The sequence below is a fragment of the Vigna unguiculata genome, chromosome 7, assembly GCF_037176805.1.
Source record: "Vigna unguiculata cultivar grain cowpea cultivar isolate G323 ecotype 2 chromosome 7, ASM3717680v1, whole genome shotgun sequence".
In the NCBI taxonomy this organism is placed as follows: domain Eukaryota; kingdom Viridiplantae; phylum Streptophyta; class Magnoliopsida; order Fabales; family Fabaceae; genus Vigna; species Vigna unguiculata.
In genome coordinates this window covers 36,138,528-36,159,789 of record NC_140798.1, presented here as the reverse complement: position 1 = coordinate 36,159,789, position 21,262 = coordinate 36,138,528, and the positions used below count along the sequence as shown (strand labels likewise).

At 31.9% G+C, this 21,262-nt stretch overlaps 2 protein-coding genes across 5 annotated transcripts; both read left to right on the top strand.

Moving 5' to 3' along the window:
* The first annotated feature begins 5,315 nt into the window (after window positions 1-5,315).
* On the top strand, window positions 5,316-10,725 carry LOC114191936 (actin-depolymerizing factor-like). Its single transcript, XM_028081390.2, has 3 exons — window positions 5,316-5,525; window positions 6,437-6,702; window positions 10,250-10,725. Exons 1-3 carry the CDS (start codon window positions 5,499-5,501, stop codon window positions 10,398-10,400), a joined length of 444 nt encoding a protein of 147 aa, XP_027937191.1. The 5' UTR covers window positions 5,316-5,498; the 3' UTR covers window positions 10,401-10,725.
* A 5,789-nt stretch (window positions 10,726-16,514) lies between these two features.
* LOC114191579 (cryptochrome-1-like) lies at window positions 16,515-21,141 on the top strand. 4 transcript variants are annotated; one of them, XM_085676198.1, is made up of 6 exons: window positions 16,515-16,801; window positions 17,346-17,799; window positions 18,414-18,635; window positions 18,789-19,495; window positions 20,066-20,727; window positions 20,842-21,141. In XM_085676198.1, exons 2-6 carry the CDS (start codon window positions 17,490-17,492, stop codon window positions 20,924-20,926), a joined length of 1,986 nt encoding a protein of 661 aa, XP_085532324.1. In that variant the 5' UTR covers window positions 16,515-16,801; window positions 17,346-17,489; the 3' UTR covers window positions 20,927-21,141. The 4 variants fall into 4 exon arrangements, with proteins under 4 accessions (XP_085532324.1, XP_027936631.2, XP_027936630.2 ...); XM_028080830.2 differs by having other exon boundaries at window positions 16,516-16,801; window positions 20,066-20,723; XM_028080829.2 differs by having other exon boundaries at window positions 16,536-16,887; window positions 20,066-20,723.
* Window positions 21,142-21,262: the final 121 nt, after the last annotated feature.

The window sequence follows — 21,262 nt, the reverse complement described above, 5'->3', positions numbered from 1 at the left end:
TATATATATATATATATATATATATATATATATATATATATATATATATATATATACACGTCTGTAGTTTATAGATAAAACCTCTTCAATATATAAACGTAAGATAAAAATATTTATAAAAAATATAATTTAAAATATTAAATGAGTAAACATATATAAGGTGGTGTAGAGTGAAACTTCATAAATGTATTTGATTTTGTTAGAAACATTATACATAGTCTTATAAGAACTTTTTTTATACAAATTATTATATTAAGTATATAGAAATTATAGTATATAAGGGATGTAAAAAAATTTGTAGCTAATGGTATCCGCAGATAAAACTCACAATGTGAGATATAAATATTATAAATAGATATCCGCAGATAACGGGTACGAATAATTTTTATACTCGCTTTTTAACGGGATGTGAGTACGGGTATCAAAGTATTTGTACCTGTAGATTTTCATACCCGCTATACTCTAATTTAATTTTTAAAAATGATTAAAATATTAACACATTGACGTTGATGTGTTATTTTTTATCAATTGGTTTTAAAATACATTCTCCATTTCTTTGTCAACGGTCATACTACACTATTTAAATGAGTTATTTGAACTTTGTTTGAAATTTATGAATATTATGTATTGTATTTTTTTTTTTGAATTTATAGTTAAAATATGTTGTTAGGTATTTTAATTTTTTTTATAAATACTCACGTATACCCGCGAATATCCATGAATATTAAAAAAAATACGTGAGTATCCGCATAACTTATACTCGTACACAAATATAAAAACTATTACCCGTATTCTATCCGCTTGTTGACATCCTGTATATATGTATACAAATTAATTTTTAAAGGGAAAGTTAGTATATTTTGTAAATTGTGAAACAAAATTATATTAATATTTTAATTTGTAAAAATGTCGTTAAAGTAACTTTTATTGACTATGTTTTGTTACTTTAATACTTGAGTTTTTTTATGATAATTTGCTAATATTAAATTGTGAAATAATGCTATATTAATATTTCAAGTTATAAAAATGTTTTTAAAGTAGCCTTATTAAATATGTTTGTTACATTTAATGCAATATACGTTTTTTTATAACCATTTATTAATTAATTTATAATATATTCTAAAATTCAATAACTTTTTTCAAAATAAATTTAAGGTTTTCTTAATGTATTAGGTAAATATAAAATATTTGTCTAATTTGTATGCCAAATTAGTAAATTTTCTGTTTTTGAGAAATATATGTAGGGATGTGATTATATATATATATATATATATATATATATATATATATATATATATATATATATATATATATATATATATATATATATATATTCAATGTATTAAGTAATAAAGTTATAACAAAAATAGTTGTGAATGAGATATCTCATTTAATAGATAAATTTTAATAAACAAAACTTCGCATAATTATAATATTTTATACATCTGACAAAATGTATAAAGGATTCAATCAGTAGTTATCCATAATATACTGAAAGGAAAGTTAAGGCACAAAACAATGCCAATAACAGAACAGTTTAAACTAGAAATTTGCTCACATAAAGGATTTACAATAACATTGTTCTTCAAAAGGAGCTCAATAGTGAGCCAAAACCAACTCGAGGACTAGACTACACAACATCTCCATCACCGTGGTAGTCATCAGGGGTCTCCACATATGCTCACACCAAATATTTGGTTATCATCGCAAACGGAATAACCAAACAAGAAAACAGACACCAAACAAAAAGGATAAGCTAGAGTAAATAATTTTTTTAACATGTTATTGAGCAACCAAATATTAAAACAGGTTATAGACAAGCAAAACAATAGGCACTCAAGTGCGATAGCAAATAATAGGACTCTTTGACTCAATTATCCGGATAAATATAAAAAAATCGGATTCACTATATGTTTAACTTATGATGCCTCTACTGCTCTGCATAGCCATTGCTAATGGGTTTCACCCTACCACGCACAAAGTTATAGTCCATGATCATCTAGGGCCATTATCCTGCAAAAAACTAGGACCTCCTGCTACTCTCGCCACTTAAGTTAGTTTGCTCTATGTGAGACTGACTGATTTTTTAGAATTTCAGGATGCAACTTTGTTTGAATCCTTATCTAATTATATACACTACAACACCACCATGAAATCTCGCCAAGGGACTCATTGAATTACGTCTAGCTCATACCATATCCATGTTTCTCACACCAAATCCACATGTAATATCAAAGCATTATATTCTCATGCCAATGAACAACCAACCAACCAATCCATAATTCATTTCATACCAAACAGTACAAAATCTTAGTGTCATTAAATCGCATAAAACATGCATGGTCATATACTTCGAGCTTGAAAAGTAAATAAATCCATCACGGAACAATTTCAACAAATTATAGTTTCCCTGCACAAGTCTCGCTCAAGCTAAAGGTCCTCGCTCAGGTGAAAAATATTCTCTCGCTCAGGTGAAAGAGATTCTCTTAATCAAGCGAGCCCTCCTTGCTTGGGCGAGAGCTCAAACAGTGAGCACTACAAGGTTTCAACTCATCGCTTAGGCGAGATTACTCTCGCTCAAAATTGGAGCTCATCGCCTGAGGGATAACTCGAGCAAAAACCTGGGGTGAGCTCTTGGTACTCTCGCTTAGGCGAGAGTTGCTCGCTTGGGCGAGATTAAGAGGTTTTGCACCTGTTCAAACATGCAAATCCAAGAACTCAAGCAAAATCACACCCAATTCATTCTCATACAACATGAACATCAAATAGGCATCAGAAACACGAATCAGAAACTAGAAAACATGCAATATATATAAAAAGTTTTAAACCCTAGCTTCCCTTATCTTTGAGTGGAACTAAACATAAGAAGGATAACCACTTAACAGAAGGAGTACCACAGCTCCAGGAACAAACTAGAGGGCTGAAAAACATGAATACCAGAACGAAGGTGAGGTTCTAGGAAGAATCCATGACAGAATCAGAGCAAAAGAGCTGGAAAAAGAGAAAGGAGAAAGTTTGAGCTCAACTTACATGGAGGAGGAGCGTTCAGTGAACTTGGATGAGGGAGTAACTCAAACCCTAATAGAGCTCCTGTTTTAAAAATGGGGAGATGAATGAATTATTTTGATTTCAGGAGACAAAATAGGAAGTGAGTGGACAGCTGGAAAGGATCTTAGGAACAAGTGGATGACTATGGATCCTTACAAATCCAAATCCAATGTTGAGCCTATAAACATAAAAATAAAAGTGGGCCTTATCCTGTGTGACAAATTATTGGAATTCTCTTATGTAAATGTGATATATTTTTTTTTAATTATTGATTATAGACATTATATTGTTGTTGTTTTTTTTATGTTCACTAATTTATTTAATTTAAAGTATATTTACAAAAAATAAGCTTAATTTTAGGCGACAAAGCCTTTTTTTCAATTTTTTCTTTTATAATATAAAATAAGAATTTTTTAGTTTGTTAACTCAATTGAAAATTATAAAAAATTAGACTTAATTGTAATTTTGTCCCTTTTGAATTTATTTTAACTCGAAACGATCTATCAATGTTTTTTATCCTTATATTTTACAAAATCTATATTTAAATTTTTTATTTTTTCCCACAATTTTAGTCGAACCTGTAATTTTAAAGCAATTTTAGTCTTTTACTTTTTAATTATCCTTAACGTTGTTCAATTTTCAATCTTTAAAAATACATTAAAAAACTCTCATAGAATGATGAGTTTTTTTATTTTCCATTTTTACTGTGTAATGTCTAAAATGATAAGAAATTATGGATATTTAGAAAGAAAACTACGAATCTTAAAAGCTAAGGACTTAAAATTGTATAAAGTAAAATCCAGAAAATAAAATTACTAATAAATAATAAATTTTAGTCAAGCAAAAAAAAAGGATTTTTGGTAAGAACCGTTCAAGTTTATTTGCGTCGACTAGAAGAAAACAATAAACGTTTTCATTTAGTTTAGCGTGGTAGTTGGATAGAAGGAATACTTAAATAAAAAAACGTTTTAAAAGACTAAAGTTGTTATTAATTTGGTAGATTAAATTGCAAATGTGCAATTAGTCTATTTTAAAAATCAATTTATAGAAATATGATAGACTAATTAGTTGATAGAGTGGGTACGTAATTTCATCGCACAGGATCACCTAAATGAAAAGAGTTAGGCCAATATTTTACCAATGATAAATTTCTTAAAAAAAATAAAGCTCATGTAACAATCTTAATTCATGATCTTGTATGCTTGTTGAACATGTGTCTCAACCAAAATTTTGATACATTCAGTTTTGTATCTGAATTTTTTTGGATTAAGATTTTACAATACTTGAAACAAAATCGAATCCACTTGGTTGTTAAAAAAAGATAATATTTAATCTTAACCCCAGTTGTAGTTAAAAAATAATAATTATAATTAACTTATACTTTTAAACAAGTAAATATAATAAATGCTATAATACACCTAATAGTTTCACATGGCTTATGAGTCATGAATAAAGACAATTTAAATAACCATTCTTTATTTATGTTTCCATGACGTCTTTTAAGAATAAAACTATGATAAAATTTCGATCTTCAAAGTCAACAATACGGTGATTGACCCTAACCATGTCTTGACAAACTTGAAATCGAAACATCGACATTGTCAGTGGGGACGAAAACTCGATGTCTCTCAACTGACATGAGATTGGAATAAAAAATATAACAGTATACGACATTGGGGTTGCCTGGCTGAGACGAGCAAAATTGTGTGGTCTCCAGTTAAAACTGTTGCTCCGGACGACGACAAGTACAGTGACAAAGGTGAAAAAATTTTTCTAAAAAAACCTTTAGGCTCTAGATATCATATTAAGAAGTAAATTTTAAGTCAATCTCAACTCCACAAAACTATATCATAAGATGAGGTTTACACCTATTTATATATTATAAGTTGACCTTATTTCTGGTCAATGTGAAACTTTTAACATCCTTTCACACGTCAATGTATAATGTATATATCTTTATTGAAAAAACTAAAAAAATATTTCTAAAAATACTTTCGATATAGTAATTAATTCTAACAATATCTCTTAACATATTTGAGATAAAAAAATAATAATAACATCCTAGAAAAAATATTATTTATTAAGACTAATTTCTATAATTTAAAAAAAAAAACTAATCAAATAATTGTATTAGATTAAAGAAATAAAATCATATTTAAATATTTATTTTATATGACATCATTTCATTATTCAAACTTTAGACTAAATTGTTAAAAGGAGCTTTGGAAATTATAAACTGAAGAGGGCTTTTGGAACTTTGTTAAAGAATTGGCATTTCTCTTTTGTGGAGTTTTCCCTTTGCTTTGGTTTTACTTTACCTTTTTTCAGTGAAGAGAATAAATACCTTTGTTGCGTTTCATAAATTTCTTCACTATTTTTCTCTTCTCTCCACACAATTTCTCTCACCTTTCTCTCTCTCCGCAAAACCCATCTTTCATCTCACTGTACCCATGGCTTTCAGAGTAGGAGGGGGAGGGGTAAGCTTCCTTTCATCTTTTCGCCTCTCTCTCTCTCTCTTAACTAACACTTTTATTTTCTTCTTTATTTTCCTTATTTTGCCTGCGCTGTTATCACTTGATCTTGTTGAACTGTTATTTATTTTTGCGCTGTCTAGGTCCAATTTTACGGATGCTACAAATTTAATGCTACATCTTTGTTTAATCGCGTGTTTTTTAGTTTGTTACACTCACTTGATATCAAATCGACATTGATCTTTGTGTCGTTTTTTAGTTTGGGTCTATATTCTAGTATTTTGAAACTTATCGTTGATGCATTTGAGTTGGGCCTGGTATGTGTTATATTTTTAGTGCTATGTTGGGTTCGCTACGAGGATGACTCAGAAATTGAAATGGGAAGGTTTTTGATCTATCCATTGGCTTAAATTTCAATTGGTTCACTGTGATGATACATACTATCTTACAAAAGGAAGGGGTCAAGAAATCAGGCTAGATCATATACTAACAATTGAAAGTTTATTGAATATTTTGTTCCTTTCCCATGCATGAAGTTGCTTTGAGTTGCAATTAACTTTAGGGTTGCTTGTATCAGAATTTTTAATTGATCCAGGGATTGGATGCAAAATAAGTAAGCGCATTTTGTTACTTTTGAAATATTATTTAATTTTTGCACTCATACTGCATATGAATCTTGTGACGGAGCTCAAGGGAATTACATGTGTTAGGAGTACATGATTGGTTCTCCTGTTGGGTTATTGTATTTTGTTTCTATGCGTGTAAAGGAAATATCCTTTTTTTTTCCTGGATGCTAAGATTCATTTTACTGTAAGAACATCATCATTGCCCTTATCATTTTCAATTTTGGTAATATGGTTTGATCATTGAATTTGAAAGAGGCTATAATTTAGAAGTAATCAATGTGTTGCTTATAGGGAAATGCCTCTTCTGGAATGGGTGTTGCTGAGCATAGCGTAAACACGTTCCTGGAATTACAGAGGAAGAAAGTTCATCGCTATGTGGTTTTTAAAATTGATGAGAAAAAGCAAGAAGTTGTGGTGGAGAAAACCGGAGGCCCTGCTGAGAGCTATGATGATTTCACTGCATCCTTGCCTGAAAGTGATTGCCGATATGCTGTCTATGACTTTGATTTTGTGACATCTGAGAACTGCCAGAAGAGCAAAATCTTTTTCGTGGCATGGTGAGTCTCTTGATTTCATATACTACTTTAGAAGTTGCATATCATATTAACTCATTCTAATATTCCCACGTTGGTTTCTGTTTACACTGCTTTATGCATGTGGGTATTGCATTTTACTGTTGCATCTATGTAGCTTGCCTTGCCTCAAATCTTGAAATACAGATAAATAATTAAATCCTAAGACATCTAGGGTATCATGACCACTTTGCTGATCTAAAGAGGTATCTATGGGTATAGTGAAAGCAAATTATACAATTTAAATTCTCTATAATGATGTAATTCTCTAGTATATCTACATATGATTCCAATTGTTTACTATGATTGTATTTTTTTTCCGTGATGCGCCAATGAAGTTTTATTGAAATGAGTACAAGGGTTGCTTAACCCTCCAAAAGAACCAGACCATATCAATCAAAGGCTGGTCCAAAACCAGCCACATTGTCTGATAGAAGTAAAAGGTTCCGTGTACCAATCAGAAAACAAAAAAGAAACCCCTTTTGTTCTTCTTGGAAATGACATTGAGCATTATGAGATCTATCAACCCCATCATATCCTTGGTCAAAATTTGGAAAAAAGTCTTATTGTTACAACACGCATATTAACAGCATATTAGAAAATATGCCAAGCATACTTTCTTTCCTCCAACATACTTCCATGCTGAAGATAATGAACTTGACCACGATGAGGGCATAACTACGGAAAATCCAAGCCAATTGTAAAGTAAAGATCACACCTGACGAGACACAGAGCACAATGATTGTCTATGCCTCCCCTCCAATAATAAAAGGGTCTTTGAGGAATCATGAGCGTAACCGCCTATCATACAAAATTTAACCTTCTCTCCACTCCTTAACCTTCTCTTTACTGAGAGATGTGAGTGGAAAATGCTCCTATTTCCAACCATAAAAAACCATAAAGGTGGTACACCTGACACATTCAATTCTACGTAACACTACGCTTGGAAACATCCAGTACCCCCTCGATGTAACCAATATTCTATTATTATGAATGCCTATTTTCATTCTTCTTGTCATGGCCCACTCTAAACATACTAGTGGCAGAGACTGAACAAGTATTTTGACAAGTTCTTAGACCTCAATTTTTATGCATATATGTCAAAGTCCAATATCTTTTTGCAATCTCTAGTGTAGAAACATGAAAAAGGTTTCTGTATATTTCATTTTATAATAAAATGCTCAACAATTTATTACGTAGCTTATAGCTGTCCCATCTAAGCTCTTTGACCTAGATCTTTGCCAATAGTAAATGTTGCTAGAAAAGTATACAAATAATATTGAACAAGTTTGAATGACTGAACCCTTTTACTACAGACTCTACTTTTTAGAATTACAAAATTTGGAATATTTTTCTTTTCTTGAAGTCACAGGATGGAGTTTAGACATTGGTAAAGCTATAAAGTTTCTCCTTGTTTATGATATAGAAAAAAAGGAATAAGTATAAATGGAATATGTCTGGTCATTAGTTGGCATGAGAGGTTGTTTTTTTTTCATGTTATTTTTACTGTGGAAGAACTTGTAATCTCTTTGATTTGGGATCCACATGATGTTTGGCATGTGCCAGTGTTAACTCCTTTGCAAGTGTTTCAAGTTGTGCAAGTAGTAATCAGAAAGACCGAATATCGTTTTCCAAGAGACTCATGTAAATACTAAGTAATTGTACAACTAATAACTAATCTAGACTAAAGAATAATTTCATAGTTTGTGTTACATGCAAGAAAGTAAAGTTTATGCATGAACAAGTATAACACTTTGGAAGTTAAGAACGCTTAGAAGATGGAAAAGACTAGAAATGATATGGATTGGTGATGTTGGGGTTAGATTTCACCGACCTCACTCATGCATTTAGACACTTAAGTCCTCTCCATTATAATGCTAATGTCAACCCACGAGTTTATTTAAACCCTAATCCCTTAGAAGAATGAGCCTAGGTTTCTTTATTAAGAGTCAATCCCCTGAACCCCTAATAAACAAACTTGCTTTAGCAACTAGGGTTTAAGACAACTAATGAGACAAGCTGCACTAAGGATCTTGTTTCAGTTCTAAGTTACAAAAGATATTTTTCAACACCTAATGAACCAAGTATCAAGTTATGGGTGATCAAACCAAAGTAAGCACAAACAAAAATACTAACATTCAATGGAAAAGGCATATATATATATATATATATATATATATATATATATATCAAAACATAGCAAGATACATGAGAGTTTAATGGTTACATCTACCTCCAACAAAATGGGTTTAGCTCTCCATTGTCATGGAGAGCCTAAGAATACAAAATGAGAAATGGAAGAAGATGGAGATACAAGAAGGAAGAAGTAGATGTTCTCACAAGCCCTAGCAGTCCTTCAAGCTCTCCAAACGAGTGTTTTCGCGTCCAATCCTCCAAAAGATCCGTTTTCCCTTGAGCAAACAAGAAGAAATAGGGCAAAATTTGCCAGGTCAGCAAAACTGAGATCGGCACATGGCTTCCTCCGCTGGGCGCTATTGCACAGAACAAAGAAGAGGGCTCTCTGTGAAGATGGTGCCCAACACGACTTGTTCCTGGAGCAGTGGCGCCCAACGCAATTCTGTGCATTGATCTCTGACTTGGTGGCGCCCGACGCGAATTATGGTGCCTAGCGCAGTTGACATCTGGTGCTCTTTGACTTTGTGGTGTTGACTTTGGCTTCTATGGCACCAGCATTTCTTCGAAGTTTCGCATTTTTTTGTTTTTCTTGCTTCTATAGGATGCAAACATGTTTTGGTTTGGGACAAAAGCTTCCTATTACTAAATTAGACACAAAATAATGGAGATAAGTGATATAATTAGATTAGTATAACCCAAAATGTAATTATTTACAAAAATAAGATAAAATTGAAGACTAAGTAGATTAAAAGCTAGAGAAGAGTTTGATTTTGTTAATAAAAGATAATTAAATTAATGGTAAAAATTAACATTATCGGCCTGTCGAAGAAAACTTATTATTGGGATACATATCATATTTTCAAATGGAATAGGGGTAAGATGTAATGGAATTGTTTATTGTTTATTTTTTCAAGCAAAATTGAACTTTAATTAATACCTCGTTGAACTGGGGACTGAGTTTATTTTTCCTCAACTGCTAGACTTGTTATCCATTAGTATGTTGCTTTGTCAGCTCTGGGACTTCTTTTTTGTGCTTAGTCATTTTTCCCAATGTTTCCAGTAGTTAATTATGTTCCGTCGTCCTTACTAAACGTATGTGATAGTTTTTTATTACCTTTCACTTCGTGAACTCGGGTTAAGTGTCTGTATCTGCTCAGTTATTTCTTTTTGTGTTGATAATACTTTCAGGTGTTGCGTTTATTTTATAGATTGACTATGATTGCAAGATAGACTCACAGTTACTTTCAACTAGCTTATCTTGACACTTGCAGATAAAATTTACCTTCTATTTATTGCTGTTGGACTAAATCAGAGGAAGTTTCTCTCAAACATTTTGGCACATCTTTTATTGCTTGTATTCTTCTACTTTACGGTTTACGAAGAGATTATTTTACAGGTCTCCTTCAGTATCCCGCATTCGCTCTAAGATGCTTTATGCAACATCGAAGGACAGGTTCAGAAGGGAACTACAGGGCATCCATTACGAGATTCAGGCAACAGACCCAACAGAGATGGATCTTGAAGTCCTCAGAGAGCGTGCAAACTGAGCAGCTACACAAGATGGTCGTGTTTTTAGGTGATCTAGTTAGGATGTATGAGACCTTGAGGGAATGATGTTGATTGACACCCTTTAGTTCTACCATGTTCTATGTCTGTTTCGATATATTTCACTTAAACTGCTGACTTATCATTTATCAAGTGAATAACCTGCACCTGTGAAAGCTGATTAGGGGTTCCTGCCTAAGAAACTCCACTGCAGAGAAATTTCAACATTTCCTTATTGCCATGATGCTTCATAGGTGCAGATTAATATATTAATGGCTATTGAAAAATGAACTTATATTCTATGAATTTCAAGTGGAAGTTGGTGAATCTACTTTGTTACTTTTTAATCCACGCAGGGATTTAGTTTTGTTGCTTCAGTTCCAGGATTGGAATATTTGCCACTTGCTTTCTGAACTCAAGGTGCAGTAAAAACTAACGAGTTTTATGGATGCGCATTGGTGCAGTAAAAACTTGCATTCTTAGTAAATTTAAATTAATTTTGATATTAATTTTAAGATAGTTATTGTCAAATCAATAAGCTAACTAATTTGATCGAGTAACAGTGTAAAATTATTGTGTATTTTCTCCATATATTTAATTTTTAGTAAAATTGGATCTAATTCTTACCTACGACTTTTTTATTATTTGGGCATATTTACATTTTCTAATTTTTATTAAAATTAGATTAAAACAAACACACTTTTAGTATGTCTATAATTTTTTGGTTAGACTCGCAAAATATATTTTTTCTTAAATCAATCTCGACTTTTAATAAAATTTATGTGGTGTCGGTTTACTTTATTAGACAAGAATCCTTTCAACGATGTATTCAAGAGTAAAAAGAAAAAAAATATTGAATAGTCTGTCTAAAGTTTAATACAAAAAAAAAAAAGTTATCACTTAAATATAATTACATATTAATTTTATGTCTAGTTTAATTTCATTCTCGAGATTCCAGATCAGAAATGTGGTGTGGGATGGGATTGACATGATGAATTAGTTTATAGGAAGGGAGGATGATGAACTGGCCAAGGCAGATTGGCAGGCAATGATATGCAACTGCTATGGCTCCACACAATTATTGCTTTGGTCCTGTCACCTTTCTCTGTTTTTTTTTTTTTTTTGGTTATGTATGTCTTATCCTAAAAGTGAGGGCATAAACTGCTACTGTTTTCTATTTCTATTATGCAAAGTACTAAATTTCTTTTTCTGTTAGTAATTGTGTTGAATGGAAGCATGGGTCCTGTGATGAGGGTTATTTAACAGTAATGCTGTAATAAATGCAAGAAAGGTTTTTGGGTTTTCTTTTCATTTTGATGGGCTTGTAATACCAAACATGCTATTTATTTTCAATTTATGGTTGGATGTTGGTTCAGACTTAAGAGTGATTTGAAAAATATATTTACAAGAATAGAAATTATTCAACTAGGATGGCAAATCAATCCAATTCAAAATTATTGTCCAAATTCATCTTTATTTTGATTATTGACTGAATATGGTATGAACATGGTCATTTTAAGGATAAAACAAATAAAGTTACACTCGTTTTAGGTTTCTATTAAAAGAAAGTTTAAAAAAAAATTTACTACTGATATTTTTTATTAATTAATTAGTTATAAAATTACTTTTAATAAAAAAAAGTCTCGAAACAAATGTTTTTGTACTAATATATCTCTATTAAATTACATTTTTGAGATAAAAAAAGACCTCAAAAAAATATTTTATTACTAATATAATTTTACTATATTAATTATAAGTTTGTGTTTGAGAATAAATTTAATTAAATTATTATTAGTGTATATTAATTTTTCTTGTTATCAAAAATGATAATTAATGAATTAAAACCTTTATTTAGTAAATTTTAATTTTGTTTACGAAGAAGCTTTTCTACAAAATTATTAATTAGATTAAGGGTTAGTTTTCTGGTAGATAATAGATTAATTGGAACATAATTCAAAGGATGATTTTCTATAGAAAGATATTCAAGTTTAGGAAAAAAAAGACTTACAGCCAGAGTTGAGAAGAACCTAAGTTTTGTGAAAAATATAATAGACGTAAAAAGAAAAAATTTAATGAAAACATTGAGAATGAAATCATAAACTCTCTTCAAGAATCATTTAGAATTGGTTATGTATTGTAGATAAAGAAATTACCACACTTTAGAGTAAATTTGAATAATTTAAAATATATGAAAATATTTTTTGTTTTGTATGTAGTGTTAAAAAATTAAAGTCACTAGATTATACATTTTTTAAAGAAAAATGCTTAAACCTAGAAAAATCTTTAAAACATGATAATCGGTTGGATAGTGATGGATTTTATTTATTTTCATAATTAAATATCTTAAGAGAAATATAGATTTCGAAAATGATAAATCAATTGATATTCTTAATTATATAAAAAGAATATATATTTTTTCACAGATACATATATAACTTATAGAATAATGTTAATAATTTCAGTGTCAACAATGTAGATTAAATGAATTAGCCTTATTATCTATTTAAGAATAAATGTTAAATAAAATTAATTATGATAATTTAATAAATAATTTTGTATAAAAAAACGCTATAAAAATAAATTTTAAATAAAAGACCTCATTTTTAAAGTTTGTTTTAGACCTCCCAAACTCTTGAGTCGTCCTTGGGTATGAGTATAAGTAATATTCAAATTTTTAAATTAAATATGGGATAAAGATGACTATATACATATTCGTCCCGTCTCTATCCCAATATTCATATATGCTCTCATCTCGTTCCTGTTTAAATTATTAAAATACTTATAATTTATTAGGTAATTTTATATATATATATATATATATATATATATATATATATATATTTGAGTTGTGTTGTGTTATATAAATATTAGATCTTATATATTTTATTTTTCTTTATATAAGCTCTATATTTGAGACCTTAAAGAAAATTTGTTACTTTTAAAAAAATATTCGTATCCGTGGGTATCCGCGGATAAAATTCGTGATGGATAGTTTGTACCCGCTGATAGTAAGTAGCGGGTATTTTAATATCCGCTTATGAACGGGTCAGGTGCGAGTATCATACTATTTGTATTCGCGAATACCCATTACCCGTAAAAAGTTAAAATTAAAATTAAATTTATGTTTTATTAAGTTAAACTTAATGAAAATTAAATTTATATTTATATTTACTTTATATTTAATATAATTTATATTTTATTTTACATTTTTTTGTAATATTTTTAAATATTGATACTTTTTTTTTAATATTTGCGGGTATTTATAGGTACTCGCGGGTTTTAATATACCTGCAAATATTTTTTAAACAGATACCCGTGCGGGTAGCGGGACGGGTAGCATGTGGATTTCTTTTGTCGTGGGTCGGGTTGCGGGTAGGTACTATCTGTGTCCGACCCGACCTGTTGTCATCCCTACTTTTTATATATGTTTAACAAGAAATCTCAAATTGAGATCTAAAAGCAAATTTTCATTGCTCCCATTAGAAAAACTTTAATTAACTCTTAAATACAACATCTTCAACCTCGATCAAATGTCAAATTGATTGTCCCGACTTGAAGGTCGACCTAAGTCTACTCAGACCAAAGTTTGAGTTGAGTTGGTTCGAACTGAAGGTCAAATAAAGTTAGTCTAACCCAAAGTTATAGCCAAGTCGGGCCAAGACAAAGGTCAAGATGAGTCAGCCAGATCGAAGGTTGAGATGAGACCACTAGGTTGAAGGTCGAGATGAGTTAACCTAAGCCGAAGGTCGAGACAAGAGGGTCTAGGCCGAAAATTGAGACAAGTGGGTTTAGGTTGAAGATTAAGATGAACAGGCCTAATCTAAAGGTTGAGATGGGTCAACCCTAGTTGAAGGTCGAGATGAGTCGACCTAAATCGAAGGTCAAGACATATTGGTTGAGATCGAAGGTTGAGACAAATTAACCTAAGCTAAAGCTCAAGTTAGGTTGTCCTGAGACGAAGGTCGAGATAGACTGACAAGCGAAGAAAGTTGAGATGGCTCAACTTAGGCATAAGGTCGAGACCTGTCGTTTCGGGCCAAAGGTAAAGACCGACCAACTTGGGCTCGACGGTTGGGATAGGTTGGTTGTGACTAAAGGTCAAGATTGATAAATCGAGGCAAAAGGTCGACCCGAGTTAGCTTGACCTATAGTCAAGCTAAGTCGACCCATTCCCATATTCAAGTCAAGCTATCAGAGCTACAATTGAGTTAAGTTGGCTTGAACTAAAGGTTAAGACGAGTTGGCTCTTGTTGAAAGTCAAGACGAGTCGACTAGAACTTAATACATCATAACAAATTAGTCCAAACCAAAAATTAAAACGACTTAGTTCTAAATTACATTTGTACCAAAATAAATATAAATATAATCAATAAAGTCAATATTTATATGATATATATATATATATATATATATATATATATATATATATATATTCATGTCTTCTTACATGATTTAAAAAGTTGAGTATCACCTATACCATATTTATAAAAATTAGACATTACCTATATACAAAAATGTGTTTGGTACTTAACGCAAAAATTCTCCACTTAATGAAGGCAACATCAAACAATACCAAGATATTGTGAATTTATTTATAATGTTATATTTATTGAATCTTACTCCTTTTTGTTTTATTTTAAATTATTCTATTGATAACTAAAACTATATATTCCATTTACTTTATTCTATATCCATTTCTTTTGTCAAACTTTTTAAAAGTATTGCTTTGTTGTCCTGAAATTTCATTCTTTATCTCTTTTCATTAAATTCAACATCTTTAGGTCCTGATACCAATATTTGTATTCTTTAATTATGTTTTTTTACATGATAAATAATAGTAATCAATGTATTGTTTAATCCAACAATAATCTGTGCAAAGGTAGTCAAAATCCTTATTTAAAAATATTATTTTTAACTTTAACTTTTTTTTTTTGAAATACAGAATTATTTATTTGTTATTTGTTGACACAAAGAATTAACTATTAAACTTGTTTTATAATTATTTTATTCTCAATTGATATCTTTTTAAATCAATAATAAAATTAGCTAATGAGATAAAAATACTATCATAATAAGATGCAGGGCTTATAGTTTAAGGTATCATCATCATCATTTAGCATATTTGGGAAAGTAGCATAGGAATGTTTATTTATGAATGAGTTCTCACCTTTATAGGTGGGAATAAAACTTTTTCTGTAGAATTTGATTATAAAGTTACCAAATTTAATGTTTATAATGATAAAAGGGAGCTCATTATTCCGAATAAAGTTGAATAACGATTAAATATTTGCACAAAACTTTTGTAGAATCTTTTCTTAAGAATCTTACTTTTAGAAAATTAATTTTAGGTAAAGGGTGAAACATTTTTTTTTTTATCAAATGTCATTTGAGAAAAAAAAAATTACTTTGTTATAGCTTACTGATTGATCATTATTTTTTTTCTTATCAAATGTTTAAAATAGATTATTAATTGCAATTTGTCATGTTTGTAAAATGATTTATAATATTATAACTTATTTGTACATTTATTTTGAGATTTTTTGACGTAAATAACATATGTGGATTAAAAAATTATTCAAATAATATATCATGTTAAATATTTACACAAATAATACGATTTTTTAAAGTAGAATTCGGCTAAAAGAAAACTTTATTATTTGTATAAATATTTAATATAATATTATCAAGATAAATTTTAAATCCAAACATGTTATTTGAGTGAGAAATTCTTCATTTTGGTACTGACGCTAACACATGTCAATTTAATATAAGAGAGATTACTTTAACTTTGTGATCTTAAAATTGATTTCGAAATTTACAAGCATCTCAACAAAATTCCTTGCCTAGTGTTCCACTCAGCAGCTAGTTAACGTATCCTCGTACCCAAGAAAAAAAAAAATCTTGTTACAGTTCTTATTAACGGTGTCATCATCACTGATCAAAGTAAATCATACATGTCTTTAACAAAGAAAAAATAATTTGGGTTTCATTGCATTGATATTGAACAGAAGTCCATGTCGTGATTATCTTTTACAAATCACGACGCACAACTTTTGTTGTTACGCCCACCAGGTTTTGGATTTATTGACGATATTTTTATGATGTTGTGGTAAAAATTTGGTCCATTTTGATGAAGTTGTGGAAGCTGCTGGTAGACCCTAGTGACATGTTCAATGTTCTTATCCTTTCGTCTCTGTTAAATCATACGTGTCTGTCTCCCACTTTCATCAATGCACAAACCTTGTGATCTTCCACACGTGATCACACACTAATCAGATCCTCCCAACCCTCCCAACACACTTCCATGATTCAATCACTGTTGCCTCCTTTAATGGCCTCTATTATTCATTTCTAGCTAAGCTGTAACTTAGGCCGGATCTTTATTTGATTTGATTTAGTGCAGGTAAACTTTGATGATTGGGTTGTGAATATTAAATATCTAGCTGCTGAAGGGTATTTGAAATCCTCCTCATATAGTCCGAGTTTAAGGTGTGTTTGAGGATGAATTGGAAGAACTTTCCAGTTATTCATCTCTGTATTGAAGGATTATTTTCTTATATAATGTTTTGAATATTCCAACTCGGTGGTTTGTGGATTTTTATGCTTTTGCAAGCTTTATTATTCTTCAGTCACTTTTGTTTCTCGATCGGAAATTTTCCTCTTTTCTTTTTGTTATTTTTAAATTGGTCTTTAAATTGGTGAGTGAGACATGTGGGGATGGGTTCTCTGAGTAGGATTTAGGTTGGATACCTAACACAAAGCAAAGTGGCATCCAAGTTGGACATCCTGATAAGCTACTTGTTTCTTGGTCCACTTTGGCTGTGATTTTGAGGTTCTCATCTCATGCTGCTAATAGATATCTTTATGTTTTTTGCAAAATTCCAGATCCAACCTTTGTATCTGATATCTTGTCTTGTCTTAAATTTTCACATATCTTCTTTTGCCAGGGATCTTGATTAGGAGAACCGTCAAGTGTTGAGGCGAACTTCGTAATTCTTTAATTGAGTACGAGTAACTTGTGGATAAGTTACTCTGACATGGTGTGAGGTTGAAAGTTTTGGCTGTGCCATGAAAAATTGGAAGTGTACAATATGGGTAGCAACAGGACTATTGTTTGGTTTAGGAGGGACCTTAGAATTGAGGACAATCCTGCATTAGTTGCTGCTGCCAGGGAGGGCTCTGTACTCCCTGTTTATATATGGTGCCCTAAAGAGGAAGGTCAATTTTATCCAGGAAGAGTGTCAAGGTGGTGGCTGAAGCAATCTCTTGCTCACCTGGATCGCTCACTGAAGTCTCTTGGAACCAGGCTTGTGTTCATCAAAACCCATAGTACTGTCACAGCTCTTTTGGACTGCATAAAGGCCATTCAAGCAACAAAAGTAGTGTTTAACCATCTATATGGTAAGTGCTGCTGTCAGAATGTAGATGGTGTCGATTTAGCCTTCTATTTTAAATGTTTTAGTCAATTTTGAAGTGCATGCCATCGTATCATATGTTTGGTATCATTTAATGTTTTGGATCTCCAAAAATTGAAGAAGCAAGTGGAGGCTTTTTCTATTGATATTTTAGAGGAGCTTTAGGGATAAGCTTCAAGGTAGGATACTTAGGCGTTTTCTCACCCTTATTATTTTGGTTGTGTTTCAGTTTGATAACCTGCTACTGAAAAATGGCGCATGATTGTCAATATGGAGAATTTAAAAAAATATACACTGATTCTTATTTGTCATAACACATTAAAAGTCATTATATAGCAGGTAACATGAAGAATTAGCAATAAATCTGTATTTTTGTTTGTTGACTGTTGATACACCAATGCATGCACTCTATGCTTTACTTGTTTCAAGCATTCTAATCTAGCACTACTATTTTTCTTTCGTTTTTCATATTAATTATTTAGTCTTTTAGATAGCAGCTTAACTAGTTGAGACCTGAGAATTAACTGGCACGAACACGATTACTAAATAATGAACAAAATAACTAGCTGATCGATATTTCTACCCTGAATGTTTTATCAGATCCAGTTTCACTTGTCCGTGACCACAACATCAAAGAAAAACTAGTGGAACAAGGCATCTCTGTGCAAAGCTACAATGGGGATCTGTTGTATGAGCCATGGGAAGTATATACTGAGAGTGGACGTGCTTTCACTACCTTTGATGCTTTTTGGAAGAAATGCTTGCACAAGCAAATGGATATTGTTTCACTTGTTCCTCCGTGGCAATTAACTCCAGCTGAAGGTATGATGTGACTATACGCATAATTCATGTTACTTTGATTTGATCTTTTCTGGATAGTATGATTATTGGTATCAAGTTACTGCTAGAGGTTAAGACAATGCTTATAGAAACTAGCTGCAATCTGATAAACTTCTGTCATCATACCAACCACAGGAAAAGTTGAGGGTTGTTCAGTGGAGGAACTGGACCTTGAAAACGAATTAGAAAAGCCAAGCAATGCGTTACTGGGACGGGCATGGTCGCCGGGTTGGAGAAATGCCGACAAGGCCTTAACAGAATTTGTGGAGCAGCATCTACTTCACTACTCCAAGAAAAGGCTGAAGGTAGGTGGAGACTCCACCTCACTCTTGTCCCCATATCTTCACTTTGGAGAATTGAGCGTGAGGAAGGTTTTTCAAGTGACACGTATGAAGCAAATACTATGGACAAATGAAGGCAACAGTGTTGGTGAAGAAAGTGTAAATCTTTTTCTCAGGGCCATTGGACTCAGAGAGTACTCACGTTATCTTTGTTTCAACTTTCCCTTCACTCACGAGAGAGCGCTTCTGGGGCACTTAAAGTTTTTTCCTTGGGATCCTGATCCTGATAACTTTAAGACTTGGAGACAAGGGAGGACTGGCTATCCTTTGGTGGATGCAGGAATGAGAGAACTTTGGGCAACAGGATGGATACACAACAGAATAAGAGTAATAGTTTCAAGTTTTGCTGTCAAAATGTTGCTTCTACCATGGAAATGGGGGATGAAGTATTTCTGGGACACACTTTTGGATGCAGACCTTGAAAGTGATATCTTGGGTTGGCAGTATATCTCAGGTGGTTTACCAGATGGTCATGAGCTTGAGCGCTTGGACAATCCTGAGGTATCAATCTGATGGGATATTTTATACTCCACAATTTAATTTGTATGCACTTTCAAGGTTACTTAATTAACATAACCTACATCATCAGTAACTGGAATAGCATGTTTTTTACTGTAGCGAAGCTCTTTTGTTTCCTTGCCTCATGCGCCATTTTTTGATATCTAAGAAGTTTGATTACATCCACTAAATAGTAACACTGCTCTCTCGTATACCTTATCTAATTTTATTTTTTTTTTAACATTTGAATGACTTAATAATATTTGCTTAAGGATAAGTCCATTTGATTTTTTCTTCTTTTTTGTCTCATTGAACATTCATGACTTTCTAGGTTCCATTTCCTATTAAATATTTTGTAGGTTAGGAATCCTAATAGTTAGAAAGTTATCTTATGCTAAGATGCATATTCAACTGATCTGTTATTACTTTTTCCCCTTGAGGAAAATGAAAGAAGAACTATTAGTCTCCCTTTTGACTTCATTTCATCTAGAAGGAGTAAATTGTACCCATTTAGAGGTTAGAAAATAATAAAATTAAAAGTAAGAAGTCTCATATCTGTAATTTTGGTGACAGATTCTAGGGGCCAAGTTTGATCCAGAAGGTGACTATGTGAGGCAATGGCTACCTGAGTTGGCAAGAATGCCAACTGAGTGGATCCATCATCCCTGGGATGCACCACTTACTGTGCTTAGAGCATCAGGAGTTGAGTTGGGTCAAAATTACCCAAAGCCAATGATTGATGTAGATTTGGCCAGAGAAAGACTCACTGAAGCTATATTTAAGATGTGGGAATCTGAGGCAGCAGCAAAAGCTGCTGGCACCGAACCAAGGGATGAAGTTGTTGTAGACAACACTAACAGTGTTGAAAACTTGGACACTCCAAAAGTTGTCTTTCTGGAAAAGGCTCCGTGTGCTACTGTTTCTGCTAATGATCAGAAGGTGCCAGCACTACCGGATTCCAAGAAAGACCACCCTCCTACTCGTAAGAGGCCAAATTGTGTGGTAGAGGAGGGGCAAAACCAGGATAACTCTCAAAATCATAACAAAGATACTGGGATGTCAGGCATTGATCAAGAAATTTGCTCCACAGCTGATTCTTCATCATGCAAGAAGCAGTGTACCAGTACAAGCTCATATTCATTTTCAGTTCCACAGCAGTGTTCCTCATCCTCAAATCTAAAGTGGCCATGGCAAGAACAGATTGACATGGAGCAGAGTTCTAGCAAAGATGGTAAGTATATTCTTACATTTCCAACGGAGAAAAGAAATTAAACCGATTTACAATGATGTTCTCTTTGCAACTTTGTTGGCTTTTTGCGTGCTACTAATAAATGAGAGTTTCAATGCAGGAGCTATGTGAAATTAATGTTGTTCTTGTTGATAAATCCAGTAGCAGCTGCAGGACTCACGGGAAGAAAATTGTGGCATATCTGAGACCTGCAGTTTGTTTAGCATATGCTATGAATGAGTTGTGTAATAGGTTATGAAATCCAACAAGAAGAACACGGATTAAAACAACAGTGAACATTGTATATTATGAACTTGTGCGATTGGCCGGTCCAAAAGCATTCTGACAATCTCGTAGTTACTAGCTATATCAACAAATACTCTACACAAAACATTACTTTAATTTTATTCGTGTTACTCAAGCCTTTTTGTTTTTCGCAATTACACAATATTTTCCGAAATGTGATAAAACCATAACCGGAAAACTAGTAAAACCTTTCTTAATCTTGTTAGAATTTAATTCAATCATGCGCAATTAAAAGT

Coding starts and splice junctions, on each gene's coding strand:
- LOC114191579 (XM_085676198.1), top strand. CDS start 17,490: ATGGGTAGCAACAGGACTATTGTTTGGTTTAGGAGGGACCTTAGAATT. Junction 18,636..18,788: donor GCAATTAACTCCAGCTGAAG/GTATGATGTGAC, acceptor TACCAACCACAG/GAAAAGTTGAGGGTTGTTCA. Junction 19,496..20,065: donor AGCGCTTGGACAATCCTGAG/GTATCAATCTGA, acceptor TTTTGGTGACAG/ATTCTAGGGGCCAAGTTTGA.
- LOC114191936 (XM_028081390.2), top strand. CDS start 5,499: ATGGCTTTCAGAGTAGGAGGGGGAGGG. Junction 5,526..6,436: donor TCAGAGTAGGAGGGGGAGGG/GTAAGCTTCCTT, acceptor TGTTGCTTATAG/GGAAATGCCTCTTCTGGAAT. Junction 6,703..10,249: donor AAAATCTTTTTCGTGGCATG/GTGAGTCTCTTG, acceptor ATTATTTTACAG/GTCTCCTTCAGTATCCCGCA.